This window comes from Zootoca vivipara, chromosome 14 (assembly GCF_965207765.1).
Source record: "Zootoca vivipara chromosome 14, rZooViv2.hap1.1, whole genome shotgun sequence".
Classification (NCBI taxonomy): domain Eukaryota; kingdom Metazoa; phylum Chordata; class Lepidosauria; order Squamata; family Lacertidae; genus Zootoca; species Zootoca vivipara.
This window is the reverse complement of record NC_142597.1, coordinates 34,113,103-34,127,608: the sequence shown is the minus strand read 5'-3', so window position 1 is coordinate 34,127,608 and position 14,506 is coordinate 34,113,103. Positions and strand designations below refer to the sequence as shown.

Here is a 14,506-nt window from a genome sequence, read left to right as displayed (position 1 = left end):
TATTTTGAACGGAAAATATTGTGTTGGTTGTATTTTTTTGTTTAAAAATTATCTGGGAAATTATCTGGGAGAAGGAAATGATGTGTGTGAAACATTGTGAGAATGATTGCTCTTTTTGCACTTGGGTTAGCAAAATGAGCAATGCAACAGCCTCCAAGGGGCTCCACTTACAAATTGCTCCATGCAGGGCAAGCGAAACCCCTGGGGATATAGCAGCAGATGGAGGAAGTCGTGCTTGGCCTGCCATGAGCAGCACAGCAGCAACCGCTGCTTCCTGGCAGCTGAAAGGTGCAACACGATCTGCATGCAAACCTCTACCAGGAAGTGGCAAAAGTGCCCATGGACCAGACAGTGTTCAGGCCAGATGTTACTTCCTCCACATAACAGCCTGTGACCTTTTCACAGCTTTGGGTGGAACCCATCAATTAAATGTTTTGACTCAGCCCTGCGAAATTGAATGTTGAGGTCTATTCTCACATTGACTAATATTTTGCATAGAGTGGCCACTTACGTCTCACCAAAAGAAAAAAGAGGGGGAGATGCCAGTTTGCATACACTAATATTTGCATTTGCTTATGCACACCAATAGGTGCCAAAAAAAAAAAAAAAGATTGTGGGGGGCGGAATACAATAGGTTAAGTAAAGTACAATTTATCTCAGCATGGTGACCCTTGATGGGTAACCTCTAGGCCCTTCATCTCCCTTATTGGGTTTTTTTTTTATCGTGAAACAGGAATTAGATGCTTTCAAACAGAACTGTACTCTGGAAAGCAGGACTCATTTGTGCAGACCTGTCCTTTTCCTTCGTTGTTCTTTACAAGAGTCGCTATTTCATTGATAGCCTGCAAGCTGTTACTATTATAATTTTTTTCTTCATGGGATATTGCGATACCTGTGGTGGGGTTTTCATTATTCCTAAGGTGCATTAAGTGAGAGGCCCACTGTTGTCATCTGGTGTTATTTCCTGGCCACCCACAATGCAAGGAGCAAACTATAAAGATTGGGAGGAAGGTCGTTCGGTGTGGCTTTATCTGGCCAAAATGGATTAGGACTTGAACCAATGGCTTCGAGTTACAAGAAAGGAGATTTTGACTATACATATGGAAAAAGTTTCTGACAGTAAGAGCTGTTTGGCAGTGGAACAGTCCCCCTCAGGAGGTTGTAGACCCTCCTTCCTTGGAGGTTTTAAAGCAGAGGTTGGGTGGCCATCAATCATGGATTATTTGATTTGAGATTCCTGCATTGCAGGGGGTTGGACTGGATGACCCTTGGGGTCCCCTTTTAACTCTACGATTCTATGATTAGGACCTGGGAGACAAAGGTTCAAATCCCTCCTCTGTCATGAAGTTCACAGGGTGACATTGCACCAGTCATTCTTTCTCAGGGTTGTAGTGAAGATAAAATGGAGAGAGGCAAAACTGTGCATGCCACTTTGAGCTCATGGTGGTAAATAGACTGTAAGTATTGGCAGGTGTACTTCAATCACACACCACCAAATTCAGGCTACAGAATTAAAGTGGATTTCGTGCTGTTGCACAACAGACCTGCTTCCCTCCCAAAACTGAACCATTTGCAATTAGGATAGTGATGGGAAAATGCATTCGAAAGTATGAGATCACAATGGCTTGATCCCATTGTGCCTTCCTACAAACAAATGTTTAGAATGAATGCTCTATATAATAAACATTCTGTCCTCTCTCTGGTCAGAAATTATTGCATCTATGACTCAGTCGTCTAAAGATCTCACTGCCTTGTCTGTGTTTCAATGCATGGCTTATAATCACCAGTCTCATTTAGATACCTATTTGGACATACAGACTGCCTATATTAAGCTACGTATCTGTTTAAGTTAGGACAGATGGAACAGCCTCATGTCCAACATCAGCTGGCAATGTTTTTTTCTTTTCTGTTATGTTCACAAATAAGAAATAAAATAAATGCTCTATAGACAGTTGGCACCATCTAACCTCCCTGTAAACCTTGTGCAAACAAATAAAAATGAATGCTCATTAAGTCAGGTTTTCTGGAAGAAACCTCAGAATGGAACATCTATGCACTCTGGAATGTGCTCCAGAATCTTTTGGAGATAATACACTGGGAATAGCAGACAAGCTGATGTGCAAAGAGCTTGCACAAGGCAAAAAGTCTGAACACGTGTGCAGTTACAGTCCCAGGAACGCACGAAGCACGGTTATGCCTGAGCTTGCCATGTTCTTGCAAAGGGCCTCATTCTTAACTAATAGCTGCAATTTTAAGAAAGGAAGGGTATATTGGGTGTACAACCTCGTGCCTCCAGGGCAATGCCAATTTTGTGTCCTAAAATTATGTCGATTAAATACATTTGCCTTGGCTGTGCTTTAATTTATTTTGCTTTCATGGTTTCGTAATCCAGACATGATCTGGGAAGTCAGCCTCCAAAAATATCTGAATTTTTTGAATAGTTGGGAAATGAAAACCCCCATATTTTCTGCCAAAAGTGATGCAAAAATGATAATGACACGTTCTATATGGTAAAATGACTAGCAATTGCTAAAGCAATCATAATTTTGGCCATCAGAGGGCACTAGCACACTCTTTAAAACGATTGTTAAAAAATATTTATTAGGATGAACAGCTTAAAAAAAAAATTCTCATACAGTATTTGCCTTTATTTTAGACCCGTGGAACATGATGGCTGGCCATTTTTTCAAGCATAATACTAGACTGAAAACCATACTTTTTCAAAGGCAACAAGCTTCTTTTAATCAGTATTAAAGTGTAAGACAGGGGTGGCCAACTCCCAAGAGACTGCGATCTACTCCCAGAGTTAAAAACTGGCAGTGATCTACCCTCCGTTTTGGGGTTCAGGTCAAAGTTGTTGAACTTTTTTTAGGAAGGAGGAAGACCAATTTGGGGGGGATTAAGGTCAAAGTTGTTGAGTTTTTTCAGGGAGGAGGTAAAATGTTGAGCTTTTCTTAGGGGAGCCACAGTTGTTCAGCTTCTTTGGGGGGAGCCAATGATCTACCAGTGATCTACTGCAGACATCCAGTGATCTACCGGTAGATCACGATATACCTGTTGGACATGCCTGGTGTAAGAGATTGCTACTATATTCTCAGCATGGGGATGAAACAGAGGAACACTTAGAAGTTTAATCCCCACTGAAGTCTTTATGTGTCATGGCCACTCTTGTTAAGGGTCTGAATGTATGTAGTTTCTCAGCCTGATCTTTAAATCTTGCCTGAAAGCAAGTAACATATTGACTCTTTCCTTTCCTAACCTAGGAGAGAGAATTGTTGCAAAACCAAGTACTGTATCTTTTGGTAAGACAGTCCTCTTATCAAAATCCTCCAGATATATCTGCTCCTCTCCCTGTATGAACCGACCCAGACCCTGCGCTTGTCATCTGAGGCCTTTCTCTATGTCCCCCATCCCAGAGAGGTTCAGAGAGTGGCAATAAGAGAATAGGCCTTCTCTAGGGCGGCTTCCCAGTTGTGCAATGCTCTCTCCAAAGAGGCTCATCTGGCGCTATCAACATGTCTTTAGGTGTGTTATAAGAATTCTGAGGTCTCAAATATAGAATATTCACAAATGCTCACATATCTAGATATATAGGGCATGTGTCTAAAATAGTACAGGAATCCTGAAGCCATTTTGACCCTCCCAATGACCTCAAATATTCCTCTGCAGTAAGGGAGGCAAATGGGGAAAGCCTTCCCAATGTCTTTTCGCTTACAAATCCTGTCTTAAGGGTGTGTTTGTGTATGAACAGGGTGAGCCTGTGACCTGGATTCAGGAACTGAAGTATTAACCATCACAAGAGAATGGCCAGACTGCCCAGGTTAAATGCAATCAGAAACCATTATCAGGTATCCTGGCGATGTATGTATGATGATTGGGGGTGGTCTTTGGCTAAGGGGGTTGGGCAATGTCAAGTCTTTAAAGGTTCCTGCACACTTTTGTTCAGTGTCTCTCCCTCCTTGGAAGGAAGGAACTCTGTTGCGACAGAAAAATTATTATCTGTTTTGCATTCCACTGGATCCTGCCTCCATCCATTCTTCTCTGACCGATCATGGACTTAGGGGACTCAAGAGTCCCATGGGGAGTTGGGCAGCCAAAGCCCAATTTTTACATCAGTTACCAGCCAAAAACATTCATCTTCACCCAGGCCTATGGCTATTAAATAATCTATGGCCTGTGAAAGTGTGGGGAAAGCAGACTGTCATTACGATGGTTATTTTATTATTAGGCTGTCTACTACTATGTTTTTATCATCGATGTTCTGTAATGTAGTTTTAATGTTGTACACAGCCCTGGAAACTTCTGATAAAGGGCAGCGTATTAATGGAATAAATCAATAATATTTAGCCACACCAATAAAATCTTATAGTACTTCCAATGTTCTAGCTTGTTCAAAGCTTATTTTATTCCCTGCACCCCTCAAAGAAAGATCAGAACACCATTATTTTTTCCAGTTCTTTTACAAGTGTTTTTTTTGTAAATAAATTAATTTATTCTACAGCACATTAAAACTTTTTTTCACATTTTAAAAAAATCGTATTTACAAATTAACATTTCATTTTGTAATTGCGGCTCCTCCGGTCCTCATTTTCTTCCTACGTTCTGATTGGCACAGAAGAAATCAATATGGACAAGGGTGCAATTCCAGCCTGATTGTTCTCCATGGAGAAGGGCCCAGCAGTGGACTATAGCTCTTCTGAACAACGACAATCCATTTCTTGAGGGGTGGTGGTGGAGCAGATATGAGGTTATCTACAAAGGTTCCCTCCTTGCTTTTGCATCGCATTGTACCATGTATCCCTGTTGCAAAAAAAATTCCCAGTATATTACATCCCCGCACAATAAGGCTGCAATGCCTTCATTTATAGACATAAAGACAGGTCCTTGCTTTTAAAGTCAAGAGGAATTTATCTCATAGGATGGCAGTTTGTGTCCGTGGCTTGCTGCTCTAAAAGGTACTAATGATCAAATGCCACGATTCAGAACTTTATTTAAAGGAAGAGGTGCAATCAGCAGCTGCCCATGACAACTGTTCCTGGTGTGAAGAATGGAAAGGCACCACTTCCGTCAAGTTTCCCAGAAATCTTAAAGAAAAACCTGGAAACGGGTAGGTGGTATGGCTACCAACTGAGAACCGGTCCCAAGAAAACAAATAGGCAAGGTGGTTTTGCATTCTGCATTCTTAGCTCTCATAGTTGTGGTGTTTGCCTAAAAACACTGATGGGACAAATAGTTGTTCTTCAGCGTGGGACAAATGTAAGATCACCTACAAATTAAGGACAACTTTGGCCAATTTAACACAAATTACTCATTTGGAAACTCCCTTTGGTGCAACATCTTTATTGCACGTGCTCATGTAATATTGATAGGAATTATTTTGGTTTATATTTAAACTAATATTAATATTTGAAGTCAGTCTTCTAATTTGATCCTATTATAACTATGTATTTTCCTTCCTTTCTTCCTTCTAACAGGAACTTTTTTTTAGTCAAAGGAATGAATATCTCACATCTGGAATTACTGCCTTCGTACACAATTATCACTTGGGCATGTTTTGAAACCACAGTACTGCTGTTACATTGCCAAGCTGATCTGATAGGTGAGTGACAATGTGACAGGCTAGTAAGAGCAAACATTTCTCTAAGAGTGGCTGCTAAGTGACACATCTCTCCAATCTCCCTGGTTTAGACTGCAATCCTAAACAGACTCAGTGGAAGCAAGGGTCAAATGAACATAGCAAGGCTTCTTTTCAAGTAAACATAAACAGGATTGCACTAGCCGTGTTGCAAACCCAACACAGTAGTTTCATCAGTTTCGGTATTTACACACAGGTGCTGGAACAGTGAGAGACTACCACCCCTCCCTTATCTCCAACATCCCACTTGATTTTGATTCTGGGTTGATGTGTAGCTTAGCTAGTAGTTTGGGGGGGGGGAGCAAGGGAGGGGAGAGATGAGAGAGGTGTATAAAATTATATATGGCATGGAGAAAGTGGATAGAGGAAGGTTTTTGTTGCTCTTGCCTAACCACCAGGGCCATCCATGAAACTGAAGGGTGGCAGATTGAGGACAGAGAAAAGGAAGGAGTTCTTTACACTGTGCAGTTAAGCTACAGAATTTGCTGCTGCAAGATGCAGTAATGACCACCAATTTGAATGGCTTTGAAATACGTATTTGCGGAGGATAAGGCTATTAAGCAGGAATCTTTGGCCCAACGTGAGGCTCAAACCCACGACCCTGAGATTAAGATTCTCATGCTCTGCCAACGGAGCTATCCCAGCTTTTATGGAACCTTTCCCTAGCAAATAAGTCCAGCCTATCTTTGTTGGTTTTTGAGAGAGCTCTAAAGAGGTGTGTGTGTCTGCATATGATCGATTGTTGGGCTTTGAGCAATTGTCCATGCTCGTTTTTACAGGGGTGTACAGTGATTTATACCTTGTTGTTTTTATATATTGTTATGTTGTGTTATGGAATTTATTTATTTATTTATTTGTATACCATCTTTTGAGGGCAATGTATTCCGAAAGGTAGTTTAAAATTAAACATTTTGTGGGGAAGGGGTTAAATACTGCTTTCCCCACCCTCACTGCACTCCCAATTCTCCTCTATTTTTTAATTACATTTTTTTGGAGCGGGGCGGGGTGGGCAGGGAGAGAAAAGAAACAGAAATAAATAAATGAACACTGTTTGGAATGGGAAGAGGTACAAGTAACAGAGTTCATTCCTAGAGAAGAGAGATGGACTATATAGAGAAATAAAAGTCTGCAGCAATCAATAGAGGCCATATCCAGCCAAGGAAGCTACTAAATAGCAGCACAATAGGCCAGCTGGTCCTGGGGAAACTAGATAACTGTTCCATTGTGGGGTTTTCTGTGGGTTTTCTTTTAAGAGTTGGATTATCTGCACATACAAAAATGGAAGCTGAACAGGGGGAAAAACACATGGGAGGAGCATGTCATCATGCAGATACACCATAAAAGTAGGTGAACACTGTGTGGCCATTCCTCCACAGTGATTGCTCAGAGTAGAAGCCCTTATGACGTCAGATTTCTGGGTGCATCTAGTCCACACCAAAAGAAAGCAACTGGTACCTGTCCTTGGGCAACCTCTGCCTCTGGTTTGCATCTATGTCAGGCAGCACCATACATCCTTTGCACACAACTGTACTCCAGCACCAAATGTGGAGTTCTTCAGGAGGAGGAGAAGATGAAGAGTATCATGAGCCCAAACTTTTTACAGTGAAGATGAAGAGGACCACAGAACCCACACCGCACAAGACAGCAGCAATCCAAGAAATAGTTCCTTTGTTAGCTTTCCCTCTAAAACCCTTGGGTCTTGGTGATGAGTTAGCTACTAGGGGGCTCAGTCCCAATGCAGTTAAAAGTTTTACAAACACTTCCTGTTTCCATCTGAACAAATAACAGGTAAACAAATGTGGGAACAAACAGGTGGGAACAAATAACAGGTAAAGAGGCCTGGCTCCATAGAGATGCAGGAAAGAGCATCCCTATTTCTGGATCATGCTCCCGATATCCAGGTGGCAACCATCAGGAGGGTGGGTGTATTTTTCACTCCTCTGTCCTTTAGCTTCAAGAGCTTGCTATAATTGGCCATCCTTCTGGCCCAGACAGGAATAGGAAGGGCCAACTTCAGTTCGTAGTATGGGAACAAGACAGGGAAGGAAACGCTTTGAAGGCCAAAGAGATGGAGGTGACACACACACACACACACACACACACACAGGCCAGGAGAATGCCAAAACTGTTGTGATAAGCAGTAAACCAGCGAAGAGGCAGTAACCTCAACAGGCTTATTAGATCTCCCCACCCAGGAGGGAGGGAAAAGAGAGACACCAGGCCACGCTGAAAACCAACCATTCCCCATCAGAAGGATTAGTAGAATGAATATTGGTTCTCCACGGCTCTGGTTCTGTTGCGTGAGCCCTCGCTTTCGTGGTAATCCTCTGCCCCAATGGCGGCAGAATCGAATAGGCGCTCGGTGCTGTTGCTCCGGCTTCGGGCGCTCAGGGTCCCCTCCATCCGATGGTACAGCGAGTGGCTGGCCGAGGAGGAGGAAGAGGAAGTGGTGCCCTCAGAAGGGGAGGCCGGCTGGAAGGTGACAGGGACAAAGCTGGAGAAGTAGTGTTGCGACTGCAGGTCGTTTCTGCAAGTGGGCTGTTGAGAGGCCACAGCGGGGGACGGGCTGACCTCTGAAACAGGAAAAGGAAGGCAGTTGTCACAGACACCAGCAGCCACACAGCGGTGGACCTGACCTATGCAGGTCCCTGGTTTTACAATCACATATCCAACATACATCATAAAAACAAGATTCTAAAGAGTATCCTAGACTTCCCTCCTCACCTTTGTGGGTCCTACTGTTAATTTCCTCATGCATCTTTTGTAATAATCCAAATCTTTTACTTCTCCATTATATCCAAAATTCACCTTTAAATAAAATAATAATAATAATAATAATAATAATAATAATAATAATAATAATTTATTATTTGTACCCCGCCCATCTGGCTGTGTCTCCCCAGCCACTCTGGGTGGCTCCCGATCAAGTATTAAAACAGTACAGCATTAGTTACTCCAATCCTACTAATGATTTTAAATGTTTACAATGATTTTTAAGATAAATTATAAATTTTCCCCATTCCTTATTAAAATTTTGGTCTCCCTGATTTCCGATTCTTCCGGTCATTTTTGCCATTTTTGGCATAATCCATCAACTTGATCTGCCATTGTTCTCTGGTTGGGACTTTATCGTCTTTCCATCTCTGGGCCAATAGCATCCATGCAGCCTTGGCCACATACATAAATAATCATTTCTGCTACATTGGGTCATCTAATGCAGGCATCCCCAAACTCGGCCCTCCAGATGTTTTGGGACTACAATTCCCATCATCCCTGACCACTGGGGTCCTGTTAGCTAGGGATGATGGGAGTTGTAGTCCCAAAACATCTGGAGGGCTGAGTTTGGGGGTGCCTGATCTAATGCATTTTGATTATGGGTTATTAATTTTTTTAAAACATTGAGGACTGGCCTAGTTCACTTCATCAGATGGGATAAAGTGTTATCCCCACTTCCAGGGATACGCACAGTGTGTGTTTGCATGTGTGGCAGGATAACATTTCATACATTTGATGAAGTGAACTGTAGGCCCACAAAGGTCTAAGCCATAACAACACTGGTTAAAGCCTTCTAAGTGCCATGAGACAGCTGACCACAGACGAATTCACTGTGGCCTCAGCTGGGGTTGAGACAGCAAGAATAGGGATTTAATGTACCCGGCAAGGGACTCTGGGCCACCACGTAGCTGCGGAGTGTTATATCAGCGGAACCGCCTGACTCCAGGGGTATGGGGTGCATGTGAAAATGCCTCAGCATATCAAAGATAGTCTGGAACCAGAGATGTTGGACGTGGCACTGGCCGTTTTCATTCAAGGACAGGCGCAGGTGCTGTAAGAGATTAGAAGGTGAATGAATGAATGATTTTTAACCAGCTACCATAGAATCATAAAATAATATTGCAGGAAGGGAGACCAATGGTCATCTAGTCCAACCCCCTGCAATGCAGGAATCACAGCTAAAGGATCCTGACAGGTGGCCATCCAACCTCTGTTTAAAAACCTCCAGCGAAGGAGAGCCTGCCACTTTCCAAGGCAGTCTGTTCCACCATCTAACAACTCTTACCATCAGATAGTTCTTCCTAATATTTAGTCAGCATCTGCTTTCTTGCAATTTGAATCCATTGGGTTCAGGTCCTAATCAACAGAGCAGCAGAAAACAAGCTTGTTCTGTGTGGCAGCTCTTCAAATACTTAAAGACGGTCTACACCACTTGCATCGTCTAGTTGTGTTTTGATCTGTGTTTCCAACGTCTTTTTTTAATCTGCTTATTTGTGCCTTTTTCAGAAAGAGCTGTTATTTCCAAGAAAGCTCTGGGCCGGAACTTTAATGATTTAGAATACTTATATCCCAATTTTATATTCCCCCCCCCCAAAGTTCTTAAATCGGCTTTTGAAAGGTTGACACAATACAGACACATTCGAGCGTAGCATCAGGAACGGAAGTAAGATGGTGCCAATGCCAAATAGACCAAACCTGAGCGGATCGCTGCCGCCTTGGAACTTCTCACGTCACTGTTCAGGGAAGTGGGGGTGAGCATACTAACAATTCATTTTAATTTCAGTAAGCTAAATTTCAGGTGGCGCCAACAGAAGAGGATGGGAGAACATGGGGCTTCCATTGATCTGCCAGCTTTGTATCGGCTTGATGCATGCAAATGAACACATAGCCATCACCCAACTACCCCAAGTAGTGGCAAAGAATCAAGGGCTGTTGTGCCTGCAAGACATGTTGCAGCATTCCCACTGCCCCCCCCTCTGTTATTGGGAGCAGGCAAGGATTTTGGCTGCTTTCCTCTACCTGGCACTCATGAAGCTCTCCATGCCAGACACCAGGCAATTAACAAGCCAAAGCAGTCATCGTGGTTTGGGTTGGTGGTTTCTAAGCCTCTGGCTGTTTTACTATTTTATGCCTATGCACAGGCATGTTGCCAAGTTCCAGCGACTCCTTCCAACCGGAAGGTTTATTCCCCACCACTGAAACTACATTTGCAACCAAAACCCTTCAGCGGCAATGCAGATCAGTTTGGAGCTGGTGAGGTGCTGCCAATCAGGGTAGACAATACTGAGCTAGACGGGCCAGCAGTATAAAGGCAGGTTCCTGTGAACCAAGAAGTCATCGAATCTTAAATTTAAACGCTCAAGGCAGGCTAACAGCTCAGGGAAACACAACTGTTGTAGCTCTAGGATAAAACCAAAATGGTCCCTTGACAACTTGGGACCGATTTCCTTGGGACCAATGCCCCTTATTTGCCCACCATTTCAGGTGCCACATAATATTAATTCTGCACTTGTAAGAAACTGGACCTTTAGCTTGGCAGCATCTACACTTTGGAATTCCCCCCCGTAGACCCCAGACAGGCACCTTCATTGTTCTCTTTTCGGAGCCAGCTAAAAGCATTTTTGTTCAGACAAGCCTTTCCTGACATGCGGGTGTGTTATAGTCTGCTTTGGGCTATTGCCAATTTTAATTCTGTTTCAAACAATAATAATAATTACTGATTTTAACTCTTGTCTTTTGTTGACAATTTTAATGTTTGTTTTATTTTTATGTCTGTAAACTGCTTAGACGTTTTTGCATACAATCAAGCAGCTTTATTTATTAAATGTATTGATCACTTTTTTTTACTAAGGTAACAAAGTGACTTAGAATATATTTAAAAAATGCATACATTAAAACCGCATTAAAATCTAAAAGACAATCCAGATGATTAAAAGCCAAACAAATCCATGCCTAGTGGGAAATGCATGTTATTGCCTGGTACCTAAAGCTATGTAATGATGGTGCCAGGTGAGCCTTCCTGGGGAGAGCATTCCACAAGCAGGGAGCTGCCACAGAAAGTCTCTTCTCATGCTGCCACCCTCCAGACCTCCCATGGAAGAAGGGCCACAAGATCCATCCATTCATGAATAATGGTCACCTGCCTTGGCTTTCCCTTGGAAGTTAAAGGTCAGCACGTATTCGCCTGGCCGTGTTTCACTCTGTCGAATGACAAACAGCCCATGGCTTCTGGCTCCACCGAACAGGACCAGCTGAGCAGCTTTGACCCGTGATAGCGTCCCATGGAACCAAGGGAAGTCCAGAAGGTTGAGCTCCGCTTCCGTCTCGCTTTCCTCCCCTGTCCCAGTTGAGAGAAGAAAGAGGAGGAAGTCAAATGCTGGAATATTTTGCTCCAAATTCTACTGCAAGGAAGTGAGATACGGGACCCTGCAGGTGGGTGTTTCATTGAAGGTGGGTTCTGCAGCATGTTCTTGACATAGTAGCAAGGTACCAGTGCTGGATTTATTCTGCTTGTAGTTTGTTTTGCAATGCTCCCCAAATGCTAACACATTCTTGCTGTTTGGAGGGGCTATAGCCTAAGTAAAAAGGTAAAGGTAAAGGGACCCCTGACCATTAGGGTCCAGTCATGACCGACTCTGGGGTTGCACGCTCATCTCGCATTATTGGCCAAGGGAGCCGGCGTACAGCTTCCAGGTCATGTGGCCAGCATGACAAAGCCGCTTCTGGCAAACCAGAGCAGCACATGGAAACGCCGTTTACCTTCCCGCTATAGCGGTTCCTATTTATCTACGGTACTTGCATTTTGATGTGCTTTCGAACTGCTAGGTTGGCAGGAGCTGGGACCGAGCAACGGGAGCTCACCCCGTCACAGGGATTCGAACCGCCGACCTTCTGATGAGCAAGCCCTAGGCTCAGTGGTTTAGCCCACAGCGCCGCCTGGGTCCTAAGTACAGTAAACTAAAACCAGAACCTTTGAGCTACTGTATAAAAAGTTAAGGGATTTCATTTGATTGGAAATGAAGCAGTGACCCCCACCCCAAATCATCTGCAGGAGGGTGTACTTTCACAATGCAGGCTTCTCCAGTGAGGAAAGTTGTATTTGTATGGCAGATGTGTTTTGCCAAATTCAGATATCACATTTTTAAGTGAATGCTTTCAAAACATGTAACCTATGAATCAGAACCATGTGATCTTGCTTTGGGAGTACCTTCAGTTTTGAAAATTGGCATAAGTGTGGAATATAAATAATATAATATAATATAAATAATTAGGAACATTGGCCAGCACACAAACACCTGCACCCACCCACACCAGCAAACCATCTGAACTGTTTGAAGGATGCATGCTATTCCCGTTTAATTGCAAACCTTGTGATCTGGGCACAGCACATACATGCACGCACACAGAACTCTGATTTGACATAGCAAACTGCCTGATACCAGGTCAGACTGTTCATTTGTCCAGCCCAGTATAAAGACCTGCCCACTAGACCTTCCCTGTTCAACAAAACTGGAAGCCACACCAAACTTGCCATAGGGGAGGGAGAGCTCCAGAAATGAAGTTAGGACTTTGTCTGGAAAATTAGCAAAACTGAACCACCTGTATCAACAGTGGGCCAACAGATTGCAAAGTACACAATTCCAAATAACAGGGGGGGGAAGTGTTATGGGGAGCAGGGGAGAGCTGTCCGCATTTCTTCCAGGAAACACGGTACCTGCAGTTTGGCTACTGGCAGCTGATGACTCCAATGTCTGTAGGAAATTATCCAATGGCACATGAGCTCTGTATTCTCCTGCAGAGTCCCTGATCCGACCATGCGGTGCTGTGACAACAGTGGCAGGATTTGGCATAGTGTCTGGGGCAGCAGAGCCTGCACATCTGTCCTGAAACCGGGAGGTATCTGGAAAAAGAATTCCGCTGTTAAAAAAAACCCCAAAATCCATCCTCAAGGCTTCAAACAGCTTCTCTCTTTTTCTGCAAAGTAATTCCTGCATTGGACCAGATGACCCTTCGGGTGCCTCCCAACTCTACAATGCTATGATTCCAATTCACATGTTGTCATTAGCATTTTTATCCCACTCTTCAATCAGAAAAGGTTCCCAGAGCAACTTACAAATATCATTGATAATATAGTCCCTGCCTTCAGCCTTACATTGTAAGAGACACAATACAAAAGGAAAAGGAAGTAGGAGGAAGCAGGAAAACATCAAGCTCAGGCTCAGATTCTTAGTTACAAGTGTTATCATGTCACCAATGGGTATGCATTCTGCATTTATTGATTTTTTTTGGAGGGGGGGTAAAGCTTCATTAAATCCTGAGATATCTGTTTGAGCGGAGATTATAGCAGGACTTAAGAAATTAGCATGTGTACCCCAAGCAACATAGACTCTATCAAACTACCAGGAAAAGGGAGTTAAATAAAATTGCGGTAGGTTGTTTTGGTGATTTGGAGGTTTAATCCAAAATCAAGTAAGATTTAAACTTGTTTGGTCTCTGGTATCCTCTCTCCTATATTATGGATGGATGTTCAGTACTATTTTATTAATAGTATTGCTGCAAGTTTGTCATGGCCTTTGGCTAGGACAATAAACTTACAAACTTGAACTTGTAACTTGTACTACCTTTAGCTAAAAAACGCACACCCAAATGTGCCTCTCCTATCATAGAAAAGCCTCTTTTTTTTGAATTCATGGGTTATTTGGGCTAAAGTGTACACATTAAAAAGTAAATAAATGTGATTTAAAAATCTGATTTAAAAGTCTTGTTACCACCAGCCAGGAACTCGCAGCTACAAGAGGACACTCTGCTTGGCAGGCAGGCCCCCTGGGTGCAGGAGGAGAGTTCGATGTCGTCCCCACTGTCTCTGGAAGAAACGAGCAAGCAGTTGGATACAAGATATTGCACCAGTGACTCTCTGCAAGTATATGCATACTGTAGATCTTATTTTTTAAGTGTCAGTGTTCTGGATTCACTGATCTCTCAAATGAAAGAACAGCTGTTTTAGAGGAATAGACGCACCAGACCATGTACCATAAACAAACCCCATATTGCTAACATCTCTCCTTCTGTATCAGGTGAGTGGATACTCCAGCAGAA

The 14,506-nt window shown here is 43.1% G+C and overlaps 1 protein-coding gene across 1 annotated transcript in view; it reads right to left on the bottom strand.

Annotated features, from left to right (window-relative positions):
- Positions 1 to 5,324: 5,324 nt before the first annotated feature.
- SH2B2 (SH2B adaptor protein 2) overlaps positions 5,325 to 14,506 on the bottom strand; it is a 46,674-nt gene continuing 37,492 nt past the window's right edge. Inside the window, exons 5-9 of the mRNA XM_035139936.3 lie at positions 14,179 to 14,273; positions 13,125 to 13,310; positions 11,554 to 11,747; positions 9,290 to 9,461; positions 5,325 to 8,208 (exon numbers count right to left, since the gene is read on the bottom strand). Of these exons, the coding sequence (XP_034995827.3) occupies positions 7,892 to 8,208; positions 9,290 to 9,461; positions 11,554 to 11,747; positions 13,125 to 13,310; positions 14,179 to 14,273 (964 nt within the window). The 3' untranslated portion in view covers positions 5,325 to 7,891. The remainder of the gene's footprint in view (positions 8,209 to 9,289; positions 9,462 to 11,553; positions 11,748 to 13,124; positions 13,311 to 14,178; positions 14,274 to 14,506) is intronic.